Source organism: Miscanthus floridulus, chromosome 4 (assembly GCF_019320115.1).
Source record: "Miscanthus floridulus cultivar M001 chromosome 4, ASM1932011v1, whole genome shotgun sequence".
Classification (NCBI taxonomy): Eukaryota; Viridiplantae; Streptophyta; class Magnoliopsida; order Poales; family Poaceae; genus Miscanthus; species Miscanthus floridulus.
The window spans coordinates 20,605,152-20,632,919 of record NC_089583.1 but is presented as its reverse complement, the minus strand read 5'-3'; the positions used below and the strand labels follow the sequence as shown (position 1 = coordinate 20,632,919).

Genomic DNA, 27,768 nt, shown 5'->3' with positions numbered 1-27,768 from the left:
AAAATTAAAAACATCTGCCTCTGCCTCCGTCCATAACCATTAACAATGATAATTTATTAGAAGCGGTTGGTTTATCCGCCTGCGAAAATTAAAAACATCTGCCTCTGCTGTTGTACTAATAGTAAGTGCAGATAAAGACATCTTATCACTATCGGAGACCGGCTCTTTGCCGAGTGCCACGTGGTTTACCAAGTGTTTTTTTTCGGGCACTCGGCAAAGACGTCTTTACCGAGTGTTTTTTTTGACACTCGGCAAAGAGGCTCTTTGCCGAGTGTTTTTTTTTAACACTCGGCAAAGAGTCTCTTTGCCGAGTGTTTTTTTTGACACTCGGCAAAGAGCTTCTTTGCCGAGTGTTATTTTTTTTTGACACTCGGCAAAGAAAATTTCAAAGCACATTTTGAAGCAGTAAATTAATTCAAATCAAAAAGTTTCCAACTACAAAGTTGTATAACTCATCAAGATGTACAATGTTTGTTTTGGTCTTTTCTTTATACGACAAAGTGAAAATAAATTTGTTCATAAATCTAACATATCTCTCTGGTAGTTTATGAAACTGCAATAGAGATATATAAGATTTGTGAACAATGTTAGAACGACCATGTCGGATGAACAGATGACCAAACAACCAAAATAAACTTTGTAGATCTCGAAAAGTTATGAAACTTTGTAATTGCCAACTTTTTGATTTGAAAACATTTTGTCATGCAAAACTGTGTTTGAATTTCAAAATTTTAAAATTCAAATTTTGTAAACGACCTCGGATGGAAAAACTTCCTAAACTAAAAGTGTAGATCTCGAAAAGTTATGAAACTTTGTAGTTTACAACTTTTTGATTTGAAAACATCTTGTCATGCAAAACTGTGTTTGAATTTCAAAATTTTAAAATTCAAATTTTGTAAACGACCTCGGATGGAAAAACTTCCTAAACTAAAAGTGTAGATCTCGAAAAGTTATGAAACTTTGTAGTTTACAACTTTTTTATTTGAATTCGTTTAGGGCCACAAACATGCAATTTACACTCGGTTTAGTATAATATATTGGGAACTAAAACGGAATCCAGACACAAGTGAGAGTGTGGTGTAGTGGTAGAGGAGGTACGTGCATAGCGGGAGGTCTCGGGTTCGAATCGCGTCGGCCACGTAGCCATGAAATTCACGCGGAAAATGTCAGAGATGGGTGGGCGCTGGCCGGTGGGGGCCTCCATCGATAAAAAAAAAATTTGGGTAAAAATCCCATTTTTTCGGGTTTTTTTCGGTTTCAACTTTGCCGAGTGTCGGGCACTCGGCAAAGGCTTTGCCGAGTACCCGATAAAAGACACTCGGCAAAGTTGGCTTTGCCGTCACTGTTTTTGGCGAGTGCTGCGAACCATTTGCCGAGTGTTTTATGTATTTTGCCGAGTGTTTCGGACACTCGGCAAACTACAGGAGTCCGGTAGTGTATTAAGAGCATCTCCAACAAATTTTCAATACTTTATCTTCAATAGGATGGTATTAGTGATCACCAATACTATTTTTGGGTTACTGAAGAAGATGCTGCAACAGATCACCAATAAACCCCCAATATATGGGAACCACGTATCAGAGATTATTTTATTTATTTTTTGTTTTCTTCTCATCTTTTTTCTCCCTTGATATCGGATCGATGGCCATGCCTGCGGTCCTTTTTCTCCCTCGGATCGGATCAACAGCCATGGCCGACTACACGAGTTCTTCTCCCGCAACACGAATCGACCATGGTGCCTATACTACTTGGTCTCCATCACCATCGCCGGCAGCATCTCTGCTCGACTCCCCGCAACCCCGCAGGTTCCGTCTCTCTCGTTCCGACGAGATTTGCAGCGTTGTGGAGCTCGCCATGGAGGAGCTAGCATGGGCTCACCGTGGAGGAGCTCACGTGGGCTTGCTGTGGAGGTCATGCGCGGCACGGCATGGAGGAGGCTGGCGTGTGTGCAGCATAGCGACAACAACGACAACAGCACAGCAACAAAAAAAAATGCAAACTTTACAAGAAGGGGGAGCAACTTTGCAAAGTTCATGCAAAATGATTAATTCCAAACTATTAGTACGCAAGCTCTTAATAAGAAAATATTATTATATAAATAAATTAAGCATCTGTATAAAAATTAGTCCCTACTCTCTCCGTCCTCTAAAATTTATACTGAAATATAGCGTATTCTACATGGTGTTAATGTCTAGATTTGACAAAATTGTTAAGAAGAAAACCATAATTTGAAGAGAAACACCTTAATTGGGTTTAATCTATGGCACATACGTCATTTGAGGATTTCCTTTTAAGTTGTCTAAATTTTTTTAGAATACATTATATTACACTGCAAATTATTGGTGCTTAAGTAGGCTCCGTTATCATGTTAGCAAACAATAAGTAGGAACACACTTAATTAATGTAACGCTCTAGTCTGGGAAGACGGCTTCGATCCGCTCTACACATTGAATGGACCACACCTGCTAATTAACTCTCTTGCTCTTTTGTTCTCGCTTCGCGCAAAAGATTCAAACCGGAGTTAACAGCTTCCCAGACCGAGACTTTTAAATTGGTTCAGTATCCCTTCAGGTTCCGATGTGGGACTAAAGTTTCTGCAGCTACAGTACTCGCATCACAGTTCGCTACTGTACTCGTCCATTTGGCCTAGCCCGTCGGACCGGTCCAACTTTGGCCCATTAGCAGGGTCTCACATACACCCACCCTTAGGACTCGACGTCCTCATCGAGGGCCGAACCAACCTACCCAAACGGGACAAATGTTCAGGATCGACTCTCGTGGCCACGTCCATATTCCCAGCTCCCCGACCCAAGTGTCAAGCGCAGCCTGTCCGAGCTCCCAAGCCATAAGTCCATGAAACCGCGAGAATTGGCTCTGAATACCATTTGTAACGCCCCAACTTGGAAAGACGGCTAAGATCCATTCTACACGTTGAATGGATCATACCTGCTAATTAACTCTCTTGCGCTTTCGTCCTCACTTCGCACAAAAGGTTCAGACCGGAGTTAACAGCTTCCCAGACCGAGACTTTTAAGTTGGTTCGGTATCCCTTGAGGTTCTGATATTAAAGTCCTGCAGCAACAGTATTCCGCAATGCCACAGTGTTCGCATCATTCGGCCCGGCCCATCGGACCGGCCCAACTTTGGCCCATTAGCGGGGTCTCACAATTAAGCATCTTATCCACGTTAGCACCGTCGTAAATGTTTTACTCGAATCAAATAATAGGGACAAATAAACTGTCTTTTCAGCCAACCGTTCTGATGGAATGAAATGGCTCAAACTGTGTGGGCCTGGACTCGAAACGGTCACAATTATGACATTAGTTCAATTGATGACACGCCAAGAAACGGCATCTTCTAGCGGTTGCATTCTGCAATCAAATCCAACGCTCACAAGTGGGCTAGTTGCAACAAGTTGTGATTATAGATGGTCAGGACCTGTTGCAATCCATGCAAATGCCTAGAGTATATGGTTGGGTATTTATCAGACAGCTCAAAGTCGACTTTGAGACGGGCAACTGAATAATGCTCTGAATGTTCACCAACAAACCTTGGACCGTGTGCCCGTATCACCACTCTACTGCGGCTGCCGCTACTAGTTTTTATACTCGAAAATGCGTAGAAATAATATAGGAACTACATTCCACGTTGATCTATGCTCTATGATGTACGGTATCAAGTTTTTGATGACTAGTTTTTTTTTAAGGAAAACAACGCTGCTACAGTTTAGGCGGTTTTTTTTACCAAAGCTTTTTTTGGGCCAATGCACGCAACATGGAGGCCCCTGACCCATCCTGCCAGATGATACGTGCTTGCGCCCATCCCGCTCCACATCCCGGCCAATCCGCCACAGTATCACGCCCCTGCCGCTCTCGTGTTCGCAACCTCCATCTTCGCCACACCAGGGAGCCGAAGCAGCTGAACCACCTAGGGCTTAGGCTTTCTCCCCCTACGATCTACTTTTGCAACACTCAAAAGAAACATGTCGGGTTCATAACCCTGGAGTCCCTAATGGGCCTATTTCCCAGTAAAAAGCTCGGCCTAGCAGACGACATTGCGGACGACGAGAAACTCCTAGGCCGGCCTAGATACCTAACGACAGGCCGTAAGAGTGATCTAGTCTCCGACCGGAAGGCCTGGCCAAGGAGGGACGACGCTCGCTTCCGACTCCGACCCGCTCTCGGGACGACGCTCGCTTCCGACTCCGACCCACTCTCTCCGACCGGAAGGCCTGGCCAAGGAGGGGCGACGCTCGTTTCCGACTCCGACTCGCTCTCTGCGACCGGAAGGCCTGGCAAAGGAGGGGCGACGCTCGCTTCCGACTCTGACCCACTCTCTCCGACCAGAAGGCCCAGCCAAGGAGAGGCGCCGCTCACTTCCGACTCTGACCCGCTCTCTCCGACCGGAAGGCCTGGCCAAGGAGAGGCGCCGCTCACTTCCGACTCCGACCCGCTCTCTCCGACCAGAAGGCCTGGCCAAGGAGGGGCGACGCTCGCTTCTGATTTCGACCAAAAGGCACCAAACCTCTGCCTGCGGCTCTTCTCCGACCGGCGTGGTCGGAGCCGACTGGGAACGACCGAACAGGGACGCCCGCTCGGTGAGGACCCGAGAAATCAGGTGGAGCAGATAAGGTAAGGCGCACAAGTCAACCGCAATACCGAGGATGGTACCATGCACATCTGTAGGACAGTACTATCAGGCCATGTCAAAAGGGTACTTTGCAAACTTCCAAACATGTCAGGACGCGAACATTGTTGTGGGTGTCGACATTTATCCTACAGTATAGTAGACGTCGACATTTGCCATAATAGAAGAAAAGGATGGAACCAACCACATGCATCAGGGCGTCAACAGTATTGTAGGCGTCGACAAACCATCTCGTATCCGACAGCGTGGGCAACAAGACTAGGTAGCACACACTCCCTCTATCTCACTTGTAAGGCCGTCCCCTTCATCTATAAAAGGGGATGCGCTCTTTCCTAAAAGAGGATCGATTCAACGAACAAAAGACAACACATGGATCATTCCGACTCACTCTTTGCTAGCTTTAGACATTCTAAAGCAACACAGAGCATACGTTCCAATACTTAGCGCACGTAGGAGCTCCCGTCACTCTCGGCCCTTCAGTCCAGAGTCCGACCGGACCTCTGGTACCCCCATCTTATTCTCACTCGTTTGTAACCCCACAACAAACTTCAAGCACCTAGGCTCAGGAATAAAGTCATCGACCGACTCAGACTGGACGTAGGACACGTTGCCTGAACCAGTATAAACCTTGTGTCATTGAGTGCTAGGTCACATCTGAACACAACGTACGGTAAAATGACAAATATTTACTAGTTGGTCACTTTTCGCACCGACAAAATAATTACAACATACACCTAAAACAGATGAAACATTCGGAACATACACTTGCAACATAGTCATTTACAACATATGCAACATCCAGATAAAACACTTGCAATATACGTCTGAAAACAGATAAACACTTGAAACATTCGTGTGTAGCCATAGCAACATATGCAACATCCAGATCTACCTTTGCAACATCTAGATGAAACACTTGCAACATAAATCTGAAAAACATATGAAACATATGCTTGAAACATGCGTGTATAACCATAGCAACATATGCAACATCCAGATGAAACACTTAAAACATACGTCTGAAACAACTGAAACACTTCAAACATAGGCTTGCAACATGTCTGAAAACGCCTGAAACACTTGAAACATATTGTCGCCGGTGGTCACGACCTACCTGGTGGGGAACTGCGGTGGCGCAGGCCTCCCCTTCTTACTAACAGTGTGAGGTGGATGGGGGCACAAACGTAGGAGCAGGCGTAGGCCTCCCTAGCCTCCCCTTCCACGACAGACAAGGTGGATGAGGGCGCGAGTGGGAGCGAGCAACGGCGTGCAGGCGGGCAGCACGGGGCGTGCGAAGCAGCCCATCCCGACGGGACGGGTGTATGATTATCTTTTTTTTAAGGGAAGCAACGCTTTCTACAGTTTAGGCGGGTTTTTTAATGTCGTTTAGACGATTTTTTTTTGCCAAAGCTATTTTTTTTTTGCCAACGCCGGCCCAGCATGAGCCCGTGGCAGGCAAACTCAACAAACCAAAAATGCCACTGCGGCCTGCCAGCGCACTGCGCGCATATCAGGCTGGATTCCATCCACTGCAGGCCTTGTCTGTGTTTCTCCCGGCCCACAAGGTCCATTTTGTTTTCGTCGCCTGCTACATGAGAGACTTTCGGCGGCAGTTTCGTCCCAGATCCCCAGAATCAACTAGATAGCGGATCAACAGCGAGCCACCGCCTTTCCACGACGCTCGACGTACGGAGTCCCAACTCCCCTGACAACGCCGCGCGCGGCGCGCTCCCTGCCGCCGTCGGTGGGATCCGGCACCGACATCCATCACGATCCGCTGGTATGCCCTCTTCATTCGGCCCTCGCGACCGTGCCTTCCCGATCGGCCGAACTACAGCGAGCCTGCGCGATACGATCCGACCTCTCGTGTCACTGTATGCTGCAGGTACGTCTCGAGGCCTTCGATCGTATCCAGCATGTCGTCTCCGGAGCCGCGCCGCGCACAGCAACGTCGCAGGCTTCCCTCGCCCGCCACTCCCGCCGCCTGTGGCGGCGGCGACGCCGGCGCTCTGCCCTTGGACGCGCTGTGCGATATCCTGCTGCGTCTCCCCGGCAAGCAGCTCTGCCGGCTGCGCACCGTGTGCCGGGCGTGGCGGTCCCTCCTCTCCGCCCCGTGGTTCGCCGCCGCGCACGCCGCGCGACGCCCGGAGCCCTACATCGTTGCGTCCTACGCCGACGACGTGGACCTGGACCGCGACAGCCTCGTCGACGTCCTGGACATGTCGTCGGGCCAGATCGTCAGGCACGTGGCGGCAGGGAACGCGAGCGACATGGTCGTGAGCGTGGCGGCCTCCGGTCTCGTCTGCGTCAAGACGATCGACAGCGGCAGCTTCCGGTTGCTCGACTCGGTCACCGGAGCCGTGCACAATTTATCAGACAGGCTCGCACCAGAGCACGCTGCGCGAGGGTTCAGCCTGCGCGACTATGGGGAGCCCGTGCACATGTTTGGGCAGGTCGCCGGAACATGCGAGCTCAAGGTGCTGCGGATGCTTCCATTTCGACAACGGCACGACGGCAGTGGCAGCGACCGTGACGACCTGTTTGAGGTCTGCACATTCAGCAGCAGTGCACGGTGGAGGGGAATGCAGGGACCTCCGAGGTCTTTCGTGTGGAATGAATGGACCCGGGTGGTCGTCGGTGGGGTGGTCTACTTCTTAAGCGTGGCGGCGTATTTCGCCGTCGTGAATCGCAGAGCCGATGAGCAAGGCTGGATAGTCCGGTTCGATCTCGAGGCGGAGGAATGGAGGTCAAGAATTAAGGGACCCAGCGACCTCGTTGGTGGTGGCGGCCGGCACAATTTGTATCTGAAGCAGGTTACGTTGGCCAACCTGAATGGTTCCTTGGTCATTGTCCATGGTTCAAGCCGCGTCATGGACCTGTGGTTCCTGAAGGACTCCGAGGAAGGCCTTTGGGTCAAGCAGTATAGTGTGCAGATTGAACGTTCTGGACACCTTTCACCCATGCATCCTTTGTTGGTGTTGGAGGACGGCAGGATTGTCACGGTTATTAGATCCATGGGACTGCTGCAGATTTATGACCCAAGAACAAGTACATTCGCGAGTCTGATGATGTTAAGTCATTCCTCTCGAGTTAGTGTGCATGCTGGAAGCTTGTTGAGCCTACATAGTGAGAACTAACCTCTCTCTTAATGAAATACATGCTCACACATGGTCAGCAGAAAAACCTAATGAGCTGAGCATTGCCATGCATATATTGTCCTTATTATTTTATTTTTTACTGTGATGGCATCACTAAGGACAACTGGTGGATTCGTTTTGTGTTCTGTGTTCTGTTACGGATACATTTACTGGTGGGAAGGAGGTAATTGTATCAATAATAATCCGCAAATATAACTGATGCATGCCCAGTGTGAGTAGAGCAGAGGAGTCCGGGGACCTGATTCCCGGTCGGCATGGATGGAAGAAGTGGTGATCAACGGCCCTAACTTATCAGCCTGCCTTATCAACCACGGTATTGTGTTTTTCTCTCATAACAAATCAGCGAACAGTACTTTTTCAGCCTGTCTTTTCAACGAAATGAACAGGGCCCGAATTTAGAGGTGGTGAACGAGTGGGAGGGATGGAGGGTGTTCCTTACCTGCGGAATGAGAAAGAGATGGATGGGAATGGTAAACTAAAAAGTAGGGCCTACTTTCAAAAATAAAATAAAAATTAGGGCCCACGTGGAGACCCCACAGGCGCAAGGATATAATAGAAAACATTAGTGGTCTTCTACTTTTTAATTGTTCGAGTAATGGCTCTATGTGAGTAGTTTTTCGTCCCATGGTAAAAAGGGCATATAGGCTAAAGTATTGAAATTGCTCTTACCTTACCGTGAGGATAGAGATGCTGGTGCAGCAAACTAGCCTCTCTGTTTAAATATAGGATTGTAGGATTGTCACTACAGGAGAACGGTTTGATGATACTCTGTTGCTTGGTGTGCATTGAGTGCGTTTTCCTTCTCCGTTTTGTCGTTGTAATGGTGGGTGCACTACCTTAAATGTATAGATCGAGCCCAGAATCTTGAAATAAAGCTTCCTTCATCTATAAATATATGCGAATGTTCTCTACATGCTTTGTGTAAACTCAAGTTGGATTTCTGACGCTTCAAAGCAAATTTCAGATTCTCACCAGCTGAGTCTATTTTTCTTCACTCAATATATTTTGGACAGGGATACTTCGGTTTCTAGTAGTGATAGGATTTAGCTACACAAGTTGGGAAGAAGATAAATTTGTATCTAACCTGCTCATCACATCGAATATAAATAGGTCAATAATATTCATCCTCTGAAGAACAAAAATATAGTAATTCCATAAGCTTTGATCAACCAATGCGAACGGTAACATTATTCGTTACAAGCTACCAATCGAAAAATGTAGGTATTACAAACCAAGTTCTGTCAAATCTTTTGGAGACCAATCCATGTTGAATGCAGCATGCGTAATAGCTATCAGCAAATAGTTCGTTTCCCTAGTATTTATTCTTCTCCCTGACGACAGAGGGACTGAGCAGACTTTAATTCCCACCCAAGAGCAAATTACTTCTGCAGCTGGTTCACTTGTAATGAGATTACGTGGGCTCGATTATCTTGGTTGAGGCGAGTGCATATGTCCGCGGCTTCAGGCCTTTTTTTTGGTTCTTCATTGACACACTCGAAAGCTAAACCAACGCATTTTTCCACATCCTCAATGCTGTCATCATCCTGCAAGGATGCATCCTTCTTCAGCTGCTCGTGATCCTTAGCGCTGCATCTCTTGAGACTCGTAGTTGTTTCCAAGTCTACGATAAACTTCTCGCGGACCTTGTTGATGAACGATACACCACAGGGGTCACGACTAGTACTAGGAGGCCCAACTCTCATAACTATCCCCAGGATGAGGATACCAAGACTGTATATGTCGCAATGGCGGCTCGCCCTCCCGTTGTCAACAAACTCGGGCGCCATGTATCCGCTGCAAGGCAATCCAAATAGTTGCCATAGACATAATAAGTACTCCCCCTTTCTTAATTAAAACACATATAAGACTGTGGTTTGATTTGGCAATCTTTATATTTACGCTTTAACCGCCTACATCTTGTAGCATCATTTGTTGTGGCAATAAAAGTTTGACTATTAGAAAGTATTCTAAATAAATACAGATTTATTGTAATAACTTTTTAGCAAAAGAAAATTTGTTAGACTAATTTGTAGTCAAAGAACACGTGTTTGTATCTTTAAGTGTGTTTGCGCCTTGTATTTGGGGATAGTGGGAGTATAGAACACAACTGATAATTCCACGAGCTAGAAATATATACTGAGGAAGAAAAAGAGAATCCTAGCTTTTTGTCCGTTAGGTCGACCTGAGTTTAATTTTCTTCTCTACTTGTATGTGTACTGAATCAATCAACTCTTGATTAGTCATGTAAAAGGGTTTTGTTTGAGATGTACTCACTCCGTTCTAAATTATAATAATTTTGGTTTCAGCTGATGTAGAGCTGCCCGGCAAAGGCATGGGCTATGAGGTGTCTATATAGCTCACTTCTAGTTTGTTCTAAGTTTATTCTTTCTTTAACCTTATCCAAGTTTATATAAAAATATGCACCCACACCTGCAACTCAAATTAATTAGTTTCATTAAGTTCTAAAGGAGAATATATCTTGATAGTGCATTTATTTGAACCTGTAGGTGTTAGTACATTATTCTAAAAATTAGATCAAATTAGAAAAAAAAAATTGACCTAGAACAAAGGTGAAGTGAACTATAATTTGAAACATATGAAATAGTTTTCATTTCCTTTTTTCCTCTCTTGCCGAGAGGGCATATATTGGATTTGTTTGTTATTTACTTTCATCTCGTCAATGCAAGCCTCTATACTTCACCGAACATATAATAATAAATGAACACTACTGGAAACGCGTGCTTTGCCGAGGGCCTGAGGCTTTGCCGAGAGCCAAATCTCGGGCACTCAGCAAAGACACTCTTTGCCGAGGGCCAGCCACAGGAGCCCTCGGCAAAGAACGGCCCTCGGCAAAGATGCCCTCGGCAAATTAGGCCCGTTGGGTCACGGCAGCCATTTCCCGTCAAGCTTTGCCGAGGGCCACCCGTTAGGCCCTCGGCAAAGGTTTTTTTTCTTCTGTGAAACCAGCTTTTTCGGCAATTTTTTTTAAGTCTTTGCCGAGGGCCCTAGACCAGGCCCTCGGCAAAGATTTTTTTAAAACCAGTTTTTCGGCCAAATTTTTTTTATAAATCGCCTTTGCCGAGGGCCCGAGGCTAAGCCCTCGACAAAGAAACCCTTTGCCGAGGGCCAGGATAGGCCCTCGGCAAAGATTTTTTATTTTTTTTTAAATTCTTTGCCGAGGGCCACGGGCCACGCCCTCGGCAAAGAGCCCTCGGCAATTTTTTTTGGTTTTTTAGCCCAGTTTTTTTGTGGTGCTACAATACATTGTTTTGAACTCAATTTTTAAATTTAGGCTAATTTTGATTTTGTTTTGTATATTTTATTAATTTATTTTGATTCTTTGATTTTTTTCGAATATGTCAAATTTGAACTGCAGGTGCATGGAATATTGCAATGTAGTGTTTCGAAAAATGTTATTCATGTTAATTGGTGCATGTTGAGTCCCTATCCACGAACTCGCATCAAATTTCACGCATCTTGTTCGTGTAACATGACGACCGACTTGCCGGAAAAGTGTTTTAAAATTATATAAAATCCATACGAAGTCCAAAAATCACGAAACTTGGCAAGATGTCATGTTATCGCATGTGTAGGCTGTGGTAAAAAATTGAGAAGGTTTCGAGCAGGTTTCAGGCATCCGACGTCGCAACTCGCTCGACCTCGCCGGAGAAGAAAGTGACCCCCGCACCGCGACGCCCGACTCCACCGCAACCCTAGGTAAAACTCTCGTTGTCGGCCTTCGTGCCGTATGTGGTTGTGTGGGCCTTCGTGCCGTAAGTTGATATGAGGGCCTTCGTGCCGTTGTGGTTGTCGGCCTTCGTGCCATTGTGAATGTCGACCATCGTGTCGTTTTTTTGCAGGTTTTGGAAACCTCCCCGTGCAGGGGAGGTGCTGCCGAAATTTTGAACAAAAAATAACCTATTGTCTTTTTATGCAGGAGAAGAGTACGTCGGAGGGGACCCGGAGGACCCCGATCGTCTTCGTCGACGTCGCGGTTCTGCCTGCACTGCGTCACCTCGCCACTGCGTCGATTCGCCACTGCCCCGCTAGCCTTACTTCACCGACACCCTATGTATAAATAACCTCTTTTTGCGCATGTCTGTCGTAGCCCGCGCGTAACCCAGTTAGGCGTCTCCCGTCCGAAAGAGATACGGTCGTAGGTATGCGGATCTTGTGCTAGGTGATGTGGTTGGACTTTAGCGTGATTTGTGATTTATGGTTGTGACTTGTGCTTGGATTTCATTAACTTGTCGTAATAAACATGTGAATGATGATGAACATGTGACTTGTCGTTGTAATATATTGTGATTTGTGGTTCACAATTATGGTTGTGATATATTGTGAGAAAATAGGTTCTGTGTGATATATATATGTATATATATGAAATGTTTGTGTCGATGGAATGCAAAAAACAAAAAACAAATTTAAATTTCTGTCTCTTTGCCGAGGGCAATGACCAAGGCCCTCGGCAAAGAAGGGTCCTTTGCCAAGGGCCCTAGCAATAGCCCTCGGCAAAGATTTTTTAAAAAAAATCCTGAAAATTTCTTTGCCGAGGGCCAGGGACCAGGCCCTCGGCAAAGGTTTTAAAAAAAATTTCAAAAAAAACTATTTCTTTGCCGAGGGCCGGCCCTCAGTAAACAATTTTTTTAAAAAAAAAAACCTTTGCCGAGGGCCCTTGCAATAGCCCTCGGCAAAGGTTTTTTTTGGGAAAAATCCTGAAAATTTCTTTGCCGAGGGCCAGGGAGGAGGCCCTCGGCAAAGATTTTTTTTAAAAAAAAATCTTTGCCGAGGGCAGGCCCTCGGCAAAAAAAATTAAAAAAAACCATTTCTTTGCCGAGGGTCGGCCCTCGGCAAAGAAACCGCCAACGGCACCGGCGCGTGACGGCTTCTTTTCTTTGCCGAGGGCCGTCCTGGCCCTCGGCAAAGACCCCTTCGCCGTCTAAAAATTCCCCGAGGAGTCTTTGCCGAGGGCCAGAGGCCCTCGGCAAAGCATGCGAGTCCAGTAGTGAAACTAATAAACGCATGCACATCAGTACACTGTACAGATACTTACAGTGAACCTTTCACGATCCGTGTGTAAGTATGAGTTTTCGGGTTCAGAAAAGCTCTTGATAGACCAAAATCTGCAATTTTTGGCTTCATTTCCTCATCGAGCAAGATATTGCTGGGCTTTAAGTCCATGTGCAAAATCTTATTGTTATGATCCTGATGTAGGTACTGCAATCCAGCGCAAATTCCACGTATAATCTCGTAACGAATTGGCCATTCAATAACAGATTGCCCCAATGAAGCTGATCAATAAACATATACACAATTCAATAAGCAAACAAGCGTATAAAAAATGCAACACATATATAAAGGTTTGATTGTATTGTGTAGTTGCCAAAGTGTGCGTGCAATATATATGAAGAGCATGACCAGCAGAGAGAGGGAAGCCAACGTACCAAATATTTTTTTATCAAGAGGGCCATTACTGATAAGTTCACTGCAAATGTACAGTCCCCTGCCACGCCGAAACCACCCGTCATTGTTACAAAACCCTACCAGTCGAACCACATTCTTATGCTGTAGTTTTGCGAGTATCTTTAGTTCATCCTTGAGCTCTTTTGCCATTGAAGGATTTGTAACGCACTTGACAGCAAGTTCCTTCGTATTGTGGTCAATATTGAAGGTACCCTAGATTATAATAATCATTTTGAGTCACAAGTATTGTCTAAATGAAAAAATTGAAAAAAAACATAATGCAGCATACTTAAATCAAATAAAATATAAGTTCAGAAGCATTTTAAGTCCCATTTGTTTTGTTTATAATATTATTGCCAATCAGATTATATATTATATCTAGAACAAACAGCCTCCCAGCCCCTCCCAATGATGGAGTACGAGTTTCAAAAAAAAAAAAAACAATGATGGAGTACGTGTAGGGATGGATAATAAGCCAACTATTTTTTTTAGTTTTCTTCAAAATATAGATATGTTCTTATCTATTATAGCGTCCTGTGTTGTTTGGATCCAACTTCAAACCGAACATCACGAACCAACACTACAACAAAAACCCTTATACATGACGGTTTACCCATGACCTTCCAGCAAATCATCATAGAATGAAGTCATCTGTGACGGTTCAACCTAAGGTGATAGATATATGACGATTGGTTAAATTATCGTCATGGTTGGACGTCACCAATCATTTTGGCACTCTATAGTAAATCTATGACGGACTAATGGGGGAGGTCACAGATCATACATCGAACATGGCGTTGATGTGAGCGTCCACGTCGTTCCTACATGTCATGCTGATGAGAGGCAGGGGCTGGCGCTGATGTAAACAGGGAAGGTGGGACCTACCTGTCGGTGAGGGAGCTAAATTCGTTCCTACGTGTCATGCTGATGAGAGGCAGGGGCAATTTTCAAATGAGCCACCGATCTAAGGGTCTGTTTGGTTTCTACAGGAGCTCCTAAAATTTCTGTCACATCGAATGTTTGGACACATGCATGGAGTATTAAATATAGACTAATTACGAAATTAATTACACAACTTGCGACTAATTTACGAGACGAATCTTTTAAGCCTAACTAGTCCATGATTTGACAACATGGTGCTACAGTAACATGTGCTAATGACAAATTAATTAGGCTTAAAAAATCGTCTCGCAAATTAGCCTCCATCTATGTAATTGGTTTTGTAATTAATCTATATTTAATGCTCCTTATTAGTATCTAAATATTCGGTGTGACATGAATTTTAGGAGCAACTAAATAACCAAACACCCCCTAACTCAATGAGCTTTTTGTCCAGCCCTGTACAGTGTGTATCCTAAACCCGACTAGAAATAATAGGACCAACGTTGTCTATTAATTTGGGGACTGACTATGTCATCTTTCTAGTTTTATATTTTTTTCCTCCATTGTTGTGTTACCACTGTGTGTTTGATAGTTCCCTCCATGGTTGGTATTTCACTGCTCTAGAAACAGATTTTATCAATAGGATTTGATTTACATATTGTTAAGAGAATGCTTTCTCTACATCAACATGTATACTAATTGTGTGCAGGTATCTAAAATTCAAAAATGCTACTCATACACATACCTTGTAGACCTTCCCGAATCCACCTTCTCCAAGTAATTCATCTTTATCAAAGTTCTTGGTGGCACTCTTTATATGGCCAAAAGGAAAATCCTTTAGACCGGCTACATTTTGGAAATGTCTCCGTTTCTTTTCATAATGTCTCATAACTAGGAATGCCACAAGAAAAATTATTATTGAAAAGGAAACAGGGATAACTATCTCCACTCGCTGGACCAATCCACCTGTAAAAGGTTTCACCATTAGTAGAAATATAAGCACCCTCTTTTTAGTCAGGGACCCACATATTCTTCAAATTTACCTTTTAACAATATGATTATGCAAACTTTTTCAAGAAAATGTGTTAATTCTAAAAGAAGGCGGATCAGGTATGTAATGAAAAACATACACAAATAACACACAATATCGAGAACATCAATATTCTCTAGCAGTAGCCCCAGCGCAACTCAGCCACTATTTTTAGACTAAAAAGTGGGACCTCTCACTAGTGGTTATCCTCTCATTTTAATCCAACTTCTCTCTCTTAGCTCCAATATTGCTCCCATGTTCGCACTCCTACCCCCTTGATGTCCGTGCCACCGCCTCTCTGTGGTGCTAGGGAATTTGAGGCTCATCTCTATAGACTCGAGTGGCTATGGCTCAAGCACAGGTGACAGCAGGCCTCCTACAGGAAAGGTAAAGGGCATCTAAACCACGATAGAGAAGCATCCGACCTACAGAGATTCTGTAGCAGAGGATCTCGACTTGGCCCTATTGTGTTTTGGCGAGGCGGATAGGCTCTAGAGAGCCATGGGTTGGGCTTGGCCACAGGGGATAGCAAGCCTCCATATAGCAGAGGGACTGAGGGAGCAGGAGCACGAGGAGGGCGCGCACCGGCGCCGATGCAAAGCAGTGGCTTGGCAACTCTCTCGTGCGAGGGGAAAGGGGAGTGGGGGTGTGGTGAGGGTAAGGAGGAGGGGATGGGAGATGGCGTAAACAACAAAGTTGGGGTGGGATGCGTCGCTTGTGGGGATAGGGAATCAGAGAGCATTTCTATTTCGCATGTTAGGATGGACCCGTGCTAAACCTTTCTTTATTTTCTTGGACCTCAAAAGTGAACAGAAACCCCACTGAAGATGCTTTACTAGAAATTACATTTGGTACATAATATATTGAAGCAATAAGCATTATGAAACTTGTGTAGTTTTTATCTATGGCATCAATTATATATAGTGAAATCCAGTATGTAAGAATAAATTAATCAAGTGCATGCATAAAGTTGATTTACTAGAATAATATTGGTGCAGAATTGACTAATAACAAGGAAAGAACAAAAAAAAAAAGGAAAAGCGAAGGTTACATTTGAGTACCTTTTACTGTTTCCTGTTGCCAAGGGCCGGTACCGGTGGGGGGCACGTCTTTTGCTGCTTCCGGTCGCAAACAGCAGGTACCGGTGGGGGGCACGTAGACTTCAAAGGGCGTCAGGTCGTACCTGATGTAGAAGCTAAACCCAGTGATGGACACCCCCTCCGACCACTGTACCTCGGCCGCTAATTTCTGCGCGACCGATTTAATGTAGCTGGAGCATAATTCCCTCGGCAAGTCCCTGTTGCACTGCGCCAGACCGTAGAGCTTGTGCGTGCTGTTGAACGTGCGGTTGCCCCACCCAATCATCATGGGCGAGCTCACAGCTGCGCCGGCCAGATCCGTCAGCAGATCCTGGCGGGTTTGCTGAAAGGCAATGGTATCAGGCACGCTGGCCGCGTGGTTCTGCGTGTAGAAGGCAATGCTATTGGAAGCTTCGTCGTCGTCTGCGGCGGCGAGAATGGGTATGTCCGAGTACCGGAGCACGCAGCCCTGGTACGCGACGCTTGCGCTGTTGCTCTCCGGGCAGGCCTTGGGCGCCCCGGCGGATGCCGCCTGGAGGCAGTTCTTGCACTGGTCCGACAATGGTATGTCGGCGTGGCACATGGCCGTCACAAACACCTTGTTCGCCGACCCCGTCGTGCCGTTGAAGAACCCGCTGTTGTTGATGGCATTCGAGGGGAGTGCGTCGAGAAACTGGTGGAGGTTCAACTGGTAGGGGTCGCTGCTGGTGCTGACGTTTCCGGAGCAATCCTTGTATTGTACCACATCTGTTCCAAATTTTAGGGAGTACGTGTCAACATTAGATTCACATTGGAAAGCATGCATTTTCATATGATGTTCATGTTCATTTCGTAGTCGGCTGGTGATGACATATCACGAAATAAACTAATGCCGATGATGACATATCACGAAATAAATAAACTGATGACCTATTTGGGATGTAGGGATTACCTTTTTCGATTTATGCCTAGCTACCCAAGTACCAAATGATTTTTTGCGTGATAAAACATGGAGTATATTTAATAATTGTCGGTGCAAAAAGTGACCAACAAGTAAATATTTATAGTTTTGCCGTGCGTTGTAATCGGATGTGGCCTAACACTCAATGACACAGGGTTTATACTGGTTCAGGCAACGTGCCCTACGTCCAGTTCTAGTCGGTCGGTGACTTTATTCCTGAACCCAGGTGCTCGAAGTTTGCTTTGTGTTACAAACGAGTGATAGTAAGAAGGGGGTGTTAGAGGTCCGGTCAGACTCTGAACCGAAGGGCCAAGAGTGACGGGAGCTCAAACGTGCGCTAAGTATTGAAACATATGCTCCGTGTAGCTTTGGAGTTCTAGAGCTGTGGAGCTGTTCGAGTGCTCAGAATGTCTAAAGCTTAGCGGAGAGAGAGAGAGAGAGAGAGAGAGAGAGAGAGAGAGAGAGAGAGAGTCAGAATGACCGTCCTCCGTTGGAAGAGAGCGCATCCCCTTTTATAGATAAAGGGGATGGCCTTACAAGTGAAAGAGAGGGAGAGAGAGTGTGCACGTAGTCTTGTTGCCCACGCCGCCGGGTACAAGACGGTCATTGGCGCCCATAATACTGTTTATGTCAGACGCATGTGGCAGCTTTACCGTGTTCGCTTGGTATGGCAAATGACGGCACCCACAACACTGTAAGGCAAATATCGACGCCCACAACACTGTTTGGGTTCTGATATGCCTGAAAGGTTGAAAACACCCTTCTGGTATGCCCTGGCGGTACTGTCCTGCAGGTATGCATGGTATGGTCTTCGGAATTACGGTTGACTTGAGCGCCTTGCCTTATCTGCTCTGCCTGATTCTTGGGTCCTCACCGAGCGGGCGTCCCCGGTCGGTCGTTTCCAGTCGGCTCCGACCACGTCGGTCGGAGGAGAGCTGTAAGCAGAGGTTCGGCGTATTCCCGGTCGGAAAAGTGGGTCGGAGTCGGAAGCGAGCGTCGTTCCCTCCTTGGCCAGGCCTTCCGGTCGAAGACTAGATCGCTCTTCCGGCCTGTCGTTAGGTATCTGGGCCGGTCCAGGAGTCGCGCGTTGTTGTAACGCCGTCTGCTGGGCCGAGCTTTTGCTCGGAACCGGGCCCATCGGGGACCCTGGGTTTATGAACCCGATAATAATTGTTTCACTGTGAACCATGGCTACCTCTGTTTGTTAATTAGGTTTCTTTTGGTGGTTCTATCCATGCAGTTCCATGTTTTATACTCCCTCCATACCGGTAATTAAGGTCGTTTTGGACAACATTTAGAATACCCAAGGAGTGATTAATTAGGGTGAATTTTCCCCCGTTCGCCCTTATAAAATAGGTCTTTGGGTATGTCCTGTGCAGCAAACGTTTCATAGCTTTAGTGGCTAGCGCGCCCGGGCCAGATGCAGGAGGGCACGGTTCGATCCATTGCTGGAGCTGTATTTTTGCATGACGTGTGATTTTTTTTTTGACAGGGCTTGCCGCATGATTTTGCATGGCTCTGTACGTGCCGAGTTGCTACGTGTGATTTTGTTTTTACAGGGCTTGATGCGTGATCTTTGCATCTTCTTTCTTTTTCATATGTGCGTTTCATAGATCGAAGAAATAGTACCAATGTGTTCCTAGTGCCGGAGTATATGCAGCGATTGCATGGACGCGACAGAGTTCGGCTCGACGGACTCGGGCACGACGTCGACGGCCTCCGCCGAGACTTCGTTCGACGCGACGGCCTCCGCCGAGACTTCATTCGACGGACGTGCGATTTATTGGCTTATTGCCTGGCGTCCATGCGTGCAGCGAGTGGAGGCAACGAAGGAAGCGGAGGCGAGCGAGCGAGCGTAGGCAAGGAAGGAAGCAGCGCGGCTAGTCCGACGATGGCGGGCGCGGAGCTGATGGCAGCCGTTGAGCGCGTCCGTCCACTCCCGGACCCCGTGCGTGCGAGCGAGCAAGGAAGGAAGGGGACGCGGAAGGGACCGCGGCGTAATTTACTCCCGTGAATGAATGAGCGCATTAGGAAACGAAGAGTCAGGGGCGTCCAAAACTAGCTTAGCGCAACTAAAGCGACTTCATTTGCGCAAACGATGTCGCACCCTTAACTACAAGAAATGTGCCGGTTTATGACGTTTGTGGCATGACATTAGGTTAATTAAAATATCACTGCATCAGCTACTTTATGACGTTTTTTCTAGAGGCCTCTCAATTTAGTGACATAAATGAATGTATGTCACAAAAAATGTCTTAAAGCTAGTCCAAATATATATTGTGACAATAGTTGCCATGTCATAAAGAGAAATTCGCAATGATGGTGTGTCAAATTATTTTATTGATTTTGTTAGCATTTGTTACCATGGTGGCATGTAGGTCCATCTACCAAGACGGGTCTAGTAACACTCCTTGGTGTTGATCAAGGTCGTTAATCCTATCCATGAGTATATATCATTATTTACTGATACGGAGGGAGTACTCTACTCAACATGGATGCTAGCATCTTCATTCATTTAAGCTAGGAATTGGTGGCACTATATATTAATTATTTTTGTAGTAGTAGAGGATGTGCCCGTCAACAATGAGACCCCCTCTCCATCAATATTGAGATCCATGAGTCCAACCTTTAAGAGGTGCTCATAGGGTTTGGATGTTCTTGCTTGTGTTCATAGAAGGTGACTGTGCAAGGGTATTTGTGAGTGTCCTTCATTGTATCAGTTTTGGCAAAAAAAAAAAAAGAAAAAAGAAAAAAAAGGGTTTCACTAATCTATCCGTAGTTTTTGCGGAAGTTACTCATCAATTAATAATGACATTTCTATTTGTGAACCTGTCTATACTCCTATTTGCATATACTGATAATATATAAGGAGGTCAAAGATATAGGGAAACGTACCAAAACTAAATAATAATCTTTCAGACATGCAAAGATGGCAGCTGATGGTAAGAGCCCTAGCTTACTTGGGAGATAGAAAAAACAAATCCAAACTATAATTTGAAACTTCTGGATTTCGGTGTTTATATATCACAGGATCTATAAATGTCTCTTGCTATGGTTTACGCTAGACATTGTATGTACTATTTATTCCTCCTAAAACTTTTTTAGGAGCTGAAAAACCACTGTTTTTAGGAGGAAAATATTAGGTACTCTTGGAGATGAGGACTAGAGGAGTAGTTGCCAATGAAGTGATCGAGTGATATTAATAGTATAGCAATGAACACTGAATGTTTACCTTTTGCTGTTTCCGTAGGCTCACTGCTGTTGTCTGGCACGTAAACTTGGAAGGGCGTCAAGTCGTACCTGACGTAGAAGGCAGGCCCTATCATAGTCAGCCCCGACGACGATTGTGCATCAGGTGCTAACTTCGGAATATAATCGGGGACGACCCCCCAAATGTACGAGGAACATAATTCCTTTGGCAAGTCCCTGTAGCACTGCGCCAGACCATAGAGGTTGTGCGTGCTGTTGAACTTGCGGTTGTCCGATGCAATCATCAAGGGCGAGGTAGCAACTTCGCTGCTCAGATCTTTCAACAGATCCGTCCGCGTCTGATTAAGGGCAGTGGAATCAGGAACCCGGACGGCGTTGAGATGGCATAGCCCAATGGTGTCGCCGAAGATGTTGTCAATGGCATCGGCGTGAACGGGCGTGTCCCAGTACCGGAGCACGCAGCCCCGGTACGCGACAATTGCGTTGTAGCTCGATGGACAGGCCTTGGGCGCCTGGGCGGTGGCCGCTTGGAGACAGCCCTCGCAGCGGTCTGGCCACCGCAAGTCGGCTTGGCACATGGCCATCCCGAACACGGCGTTCGTGGATCCCACCGAGCCGTTGAAGAATCCACCGTTGTTGATGACATTTGACGGGAGCGTGGCGAGGAACCGGCGGAGGTTCATCACGTAGTCGATGAAGCCTCCGCCGCTGCTGAAGTTTACGGAAGTTGGAGCATTGCGTGTAGTTTTGATGATAGTCCGAGATGCTGTCGGCAGCGCCACACCTCTGGAGAAGTGTTAGCGGGATGAGAAGAGATGAGAGAGGTACAATGGAACCCGCATGGCTACACGTGGGTTTTAGTTTACCAAACTGGATGGGAAGGCAGCTGGGAGCTCGCTAGCTGTGTTGAGTTGCTTGCATGAGATTCGGCGCGGCGGGGCTGGGTATTTGGATTGAGAAGGCAAGCCTAAGTGAGCCCCTATTTAGAGTGACCAGGCATATCTGCTCGCTCTGTGTGAGGACTATAACGAGGGGACCTGGAGTGGCTGTGACAATTCCACGTAGTGATATATAGAGATAGAGATAGTAATATAGATAATATAAGATATATAGATATATATATATATGATATATATCTATATCTCTCCTCTCTCTCTCTATCTCTCTCTCTCTCTCTCTCTCGCTCTCTTCTATCGCTCTCTCGGGCCGCTCTTCAGCAGCCGGCTACCCCCCTCGTTCTTCTGTAGCCCCTCTCTTTCATCCTCAATTTTTCTCTCCTCCTTTCCATAATGTCAATACATAGGTTTACGAGTTGGGGTACGATAACACGGGAATAGTACCATAACATTAGTAAACCACTTAGTAAGGAGTTACGTAAATCTCGGAAAAACATAGGAAGCGTAACGCAAAGGGCTACAGAAGAAGTGATGGCTATGGCCAGCGACAGAATAGTAGGTTCGATAGATATAGATAGATATATATATTGCACATGGGCTCAGTTTGGTTTGTACTCAATATTGGTTCATCCTGTTTTTGTAGTTTTCCTTTCTTCATAGATGCTGTTCAAACGCCTAATACTCTCTGTATACACTGAGGATAACGAGTAATCAGTGATTGGCCAGTAATACGAAAAGCGTGCTAGCAATGAGATGTACTAGTATGTTTTTTTTCTATTGTGTACTAGCTAAAACGGCAAGTGCGTTTCAAAGGTCTTAAACTAAAAGAAATCGTACACGTGCACTAGATGTGGTTCGTTTAATACTCGTATTTAATTGTGGCTATTTCACATCACGAAGCCATATGTATATATTATATATGATCGGGTCCCCAATCATATATAATTAATTTAACATACTTCCGCAAAAACCAACCATATAACATAAAATACAAATGCATAAAATGTCCTACTCGTAGGAGTAACTGACAGCGTCAACTACTGGAAAGTTTGTCGAAAAAAAACTACCTGAAAGTTAAATATTTATTACAAAGTACTAGTGAAGAAGCAGTATAATAAAATATTTATTTTTTTATCATAGAAACCATGCATTGGAGAGTGTTTTCTATGAGTGTTTGATATTGACATGTGTTCTTTGGACACGATGTTTAGTGTCTTCCATTTGCGATTTCCCTTAGCAAGCTAGTTATTAGGACTAATCGACCCAAATATGCCTTTAGCAATATTGTGCTTTGCCTAATAGGCAAGTTCTTGGCTATTTCGATCGCCGCGGCTGCCGGGCAAGCTGGGCATAATTCATGCGCATATGCACCCCCGGGAGTCGTGAGTTCACATGAGCTCCGTAATTGTCTCGTAGTACCACATAATAATACGTCTACTGGTATGGGAAACTAGTACTATTAATTAATTAATTAATTAATTAAGCCCATCGCGTGGAAAAAAGATTGACGCGTTGAAGCTGTGTTCCCACCTCCAGTAGTAGTAGTACACTACTCCTGTCAAGCGAAAGCTGGTCACTACCTCCGGACAGCTTTGCAGGGCGCTTTTCTATTTTTCATTTTGGCAGTTTTATGGGACGTGACACGTGAAATAGGACGAAGCGCGCCGCTGAGTAGTGGGCTAAAGTTAAGGCTGCATGGCGGCATGCATGAAAACTGAGCTCAAATCTGTCCGGAGGGAGTATTCGTCCAGTTCGTTGCTTATAATCCATATTTTTTAAACGAATAAATAATATATTTTTTTTCATAACAAATCAGTCAACAATCAGCCTGTTCGGGAGGCCGTAAACGATCGTGGATTATTTACTGCTGGCTGGTTTGGTGTGAAAGAAAAACACTGTTTCTGGCTGGAAATTTACGATCGTTTACGAGCAAGCGAACAGGCTGAATACTTTTAGTTATGACTTATCAGCCGCCAAACAAACAGGACGATTAATTTAATTAAACCCATCGCATGGGACAAGATTGACGCGTTGAAGTCATGTTCCCACCTCCAGGTATACTCAGATTCCCTCGCATGTGAAGGCTTGGCGTATCCTTTGTCACAGTACAAGGGCATGTGAATGCGTTGTAGTCATGTCCCCTCCTCCAGCAGTCTACTAGTCAAGGGCTTCCTCAACGCAATACGGTGGCTTACTGCCCAGTATCTATGTAGGCGTCCAGACTCTGAGACTAAGGCTGTGTTTAGTTCATGAATTTGAGAATTTGGCTACTATAGCATCTTTATTTTTATTTAACAATTAGTGTTTAATCATAGACTAATTAGGGCAGTCCCAATGAAAGAAACTAGTAGTTTCTATAACATAGGATACCACACCAAAAAATACTGCTTTCCAACCCATGGTTTCTATGAGTAATAATTATTTTCTCTTTATCTCCCAACTCTATCTTCTTTCTCCAATGGGAGTGCGACACGAGCTCCCTAGAAACTGGTGGTTTCTCCCTAATGGCGATTTCATGGTTTCTTGTATAATTAATTTAACATACTTCCGCAAAAACCAACCATATAACATAAAATACAAATGCATAAAATGTCCTACTCGTAGGAGTAACTGACAGCGTCAACTACTGGAAAGTTTGTCGAAAAAAAAACTACCTGAAAGTTAAATATTTATTACAAAGTACTAGTGAAGAAGCAGTATAATAAAATATTTATTTTTTATCATAGAAACCATGCATTGGAGAGTGTTTTCTATGAGTGTTTGATATTGACATGTGTTCTTTGGACACGATGTTTAGTGTCTTCCATTTGCGATTTCCCTTAGCAAGCTAGTTATTAGGACTAATCGACCCAAATATGCCTTTAGCAATATTGTGCTTTGCCTAATAGGCAAGTTCTTGGCTATTTCGATCGCCGCGGCTGCCGGGCAAGCTGGGCATAATTCATGCGCATATGCACCCCCGGGAGTCGTGAGTTCACATGAGCTCCGTAATTGTCTCGTAGTACCACATAATAATACGTCTACTGGTATGGGAAACTAGTACTATTAATTAATTAATTAATTAATTAAGCCCATCGCGTGGAAAAAAGATTGACGCGTTGAAGTTGTGTTCCCACCTCCAGTAGTAGTAGTACACTACTCCTGTCAAGCGAAAGCTGGTCACTACCTCCGGACAGCTTTGCAGGGCGCTTTTCTATTTTTCATTTTGGCAGTTTTATGGGACGTGACACGTGAAATAGGACGAAGCGCGCCGCTGAGTAGTGGGCTAAAGTTAAGGCTGCATGGCGGCATGCATGAAAACTGAGCTCAAATCTGTCCGGAGGGAGTATTCGTCCAGTTCGTTGCTTATAATCCATATTTTTTTAACGAATAAATAATATATTTTTTTTTCATAACAAATCAGTCAATAACTTTTAGTTATGACTTATCAGCCGCCAAATGAACAGGACGATTAATTTAATTAAACCCATCGCATGGGACAAGATTGACGCGTTGAAGTCATGTTCCCACCTCCAGGTATACTCAGATTCCCTCGCATGTGAAGGCTTGGCGTATCCTTTGTCACAGTACAAGGGCATAAGGCAGTGAATGCGTGTAGTCATGTCCCCTCCTCCAGCAGTCTACTAGTCAAGGGCTTCCTCAACGCAATACGGTGGCTTACTGCCCAGTATCTATGTAGGCGTCCAGACTATGAGACTAAGGCTGTGTTTAGTTCGCGAATTTGAGAATTTGGCTACTATGCACTTTTATTTTTATTTAACAATTAGTGTTTAATCATAGATTAATTAGGGCAGTCCCCAATGAAAGAAACTAGTAGTTTCTATAACATAGGATACCACACCAAAAAATACTGCTTCCAACCTATGGTTTCTATGAGTAATAATTATTTTCTCTTTCTCTCTCCCCCAACTCTATCTTCTTTCTCCAATGGGAGTGCGACACAAGCTCCCTATAAACTGGTGGTTTCTCCCTAATGGCGATTTCATGGTTTCTTGGTGCATTGGGTCAAGAGTAGACCTGATTTCTTCATGAAGAAACCATTTCTATGATTTTGCTCTCTTCTTTCTTCAATTACGTTGCCATGTCAGCGTTTTTGCCTACGTGGTAAGTCATTTAATGAGGATAGAAACCATCATCAATGCACCATTGGGACTGCCCTTAGGCTCAAAACATTCGTCTCGCAATTTCCAACCAAACTGTGCATTAGTTTTTTTTCGTCTACATTTAATGCTCCATGCACGTATCGCAAGATTCGATGTGATGGCTACTGTAGCACTTTTTGGGAAACTTTTTGGGAACTAAACAAGCACTAACCGCACCGCGCACCTGGAAGCACTACAGGAAACCGGGATTTTGCCTAGTGCTGGAATCTTTGCCGAGTGCCAATATCGGGCACTCGGCAAAGGCCACCTTTGCCGATGCCGCACTCGGCGAAACTTGGCACTCGGCAAATAGGGCTTTGCCGAGTGTCTGGCACTCGGCAAAATAAGGCACTTGGCAAAGCCAAACTTTGCCCAGTGCCAGACACTCGGCAAAGTTGGGCACTCGGCAAAGAGCGCCCGGGATAACGGTACCCGACGCTGGCCTCTTTGCCGATCGCGCAAAAGGTTCAGACCGGAGTTAACAGCTTCCCAGACCGAGACTTTTAAGTTGGTTCGGTATCCCTTGAGGTTCTGATATTAAAGTCCTGCAGCAACAGTATTCCGCAATGCCACAGTGTTTGCATCATTCGGCCGGGCCCATCGGACCGGCCCAACTTTGGCCCATTAGTGGGGTCTCACAATTAAGCATCTTATCCACGTTAGCACCGTCGTAAATGTTTTACTCGAATCAAATAATAGGGACAAATAAACTGTCTTTTCAGCCAACCGTTCTGATGGAATGAAATGGATCAAACTGTGTGGGCCTGGACTCGAAACGGTCACAATTATGACATTAGTTCAATTGATGACACGCCAAGAAACGGCATCTTCTAGCGGTTGCATTCTGCAATCAAATCCAACGCTCACAAGCGGGCTAGTTGCAACAAGTTGTGATTATAGATGGTCAGGACCTGTTGCAATCCATGCAAATGCTTGGTTGGGTATTTATCAGACAGCTCAAAGTCGACTTTGAGACGGGCAACTGAGTAATGCTCTGAATGTTCACCAACAAACCTTGGACAGTGTGCCCGTATCACCACTCTACTGCGGCTGCCGCTACTAGTATTTATACTCGAAAACGCGTAGAAATAATATAGGAACTACATTCCACGTTGATCTATGCTCTATGATGTAGGGTATCAAGTTTTTGATGACTAGTTTTTTTTAAGGAAAACAACGCTACTACAGTTTAGGCCGTTTTTTTTACCAAAGTTGTTTTTGGGCCAATGCACGCAACATGGAGGCCTGTGACCCATCCTGCCAGATGATACGTGCTTGCGCCCATCCCGCTCCACATCCCGACCGATCCGCCACAGTATCACGTCCCCGCAGCTCTCGTGTTCGCGACCTCCATCTTCGCCACACCAGGGAGCCGAAGCAGCTGAACCACCTAGGGCTTAGGCTTTCTCCCCCCTACGATCTACTTTTGCAACACTCAGAAGAAACATGTCGGGTTGATAACCCCGGAGTCCCTAATGGGCCTGCTTCCCAGCAAAAAGCTCAGCCTAGCAGACGACGTTGCGGACGACGAGAAACTCCTGGGCCGGTCTAGATACCTAACGACAGGCCGTAAGAGTGATCCAGTCTCCGACCGGAAGGCCTGGCCAAGGAAGGGCGACGCTCGCTTCCGACTCCGACCCGCTCTCTGCGACCAGAAGGCCTGGCAAAGGAGGGGCGACGCTCGCTTCCGACTCTGACCCGCTCTCTCTCCGACCGGAAGGCCTGGCCAAGGAGAGGCGCCGCTCACTTCCGACTCTGACCCGCTCTCTCCGACCGGAAGTCCTGGCCAAGGAGAGGCGCCGCTCACTTCCGACTCCGACCCGCTCTCTCCGACCGGAAGGCCTGGCCAAGGAGGGGCGACGCTCGCTTCCGATTTCGACCCAAAGGCACCAAACCTCTGCCTGCGGCTCTTCTCCAACCGACGCGGTCGGAGCCGACTGGGAACGACCGAACAGGGACACTCACTCGGTGAGGACCCGAGAAATCAGGTGGAGCAGATAAGGTAAGGCGCACAAGTCAACCGCAATACTGAGGATGGTACCATGCACATCTGTAGGACAGTACTATCAGGCCATGTCAAAAAGGGTACTTTGCAAACTTCCAAACATGTCAGGACGCGAACAGTGTTGTGGGCGTCGATATTTGTCCTACAGTATGCACTACTACACAACGTGGCTTTTGTCCCGGTTTCCCAACCGGGACTATGAATCCGAGACTAATGGTGGGGACCTTTAGTCCCGGTTTGCTACAACCGGGACTAAAGATCCTCCCAGCTTAAAAAAAATAATGTCTCCCACCGCTTCGCCCCGTGAGATTCGAAC

General features: G+C 45.8%; 2 protein-coding genes across 2 annotated transcripts; one reads left to right on the top strand and one right to left on the bottom strand.

Annotated features, from left to right (window-relative positions):
* The first annotated feature begins 6,301 nt into the window (after nt 1-6,301).
* Nucleotides 6,302-7,865, top strand: LOC136551106 (F-box protein At3g07870-like). The gene is made up of 2 exons (XM_066542690.1): nt 6,302-6,427; nt 6,533-7,865. Exon 2 carries the CDS (start codon nt 6,564-6,566, stop codon nt 7,782-7,784), a length of 1,221 nt encoding a protein of 406 aa, XP_066398787.1. The 5' UTR covers nt 6,302-6,427; nt 6,533-6,563; the 3' UTR covers nt 7,785-7,865.
* A 1,143-nt stretch (nt 7,866-9,008) lies between these two features.
* LOC136548207 (cysteine-rich receptor-like protein kinase 5) lies at nt 9,009-21,092 on the bottom strand. The gene is made up of 6 exons (XM_066539814.1): nt 20,432-21,092; nt 16,242-17,006; nt 14,896-15,116; nt 13,250-13,481; nt 12,859-13,096; nt 9,009-9,599 (listed from the first exon to the last, which is right to left on the bottom strand). The coding sequence occupies exons 1-6, from the start codon at nt 21,090-21,092 to the stop codon at nt 9,185-9,187; spliced, it is 2,532 nt and encodes an 843-aa protein (XP_066395911.1). The 3' UTR covers nt 9,009-9,184.
* Nucleotides 21,093-27,768: the final 6,676 nt, after the last annotated feature.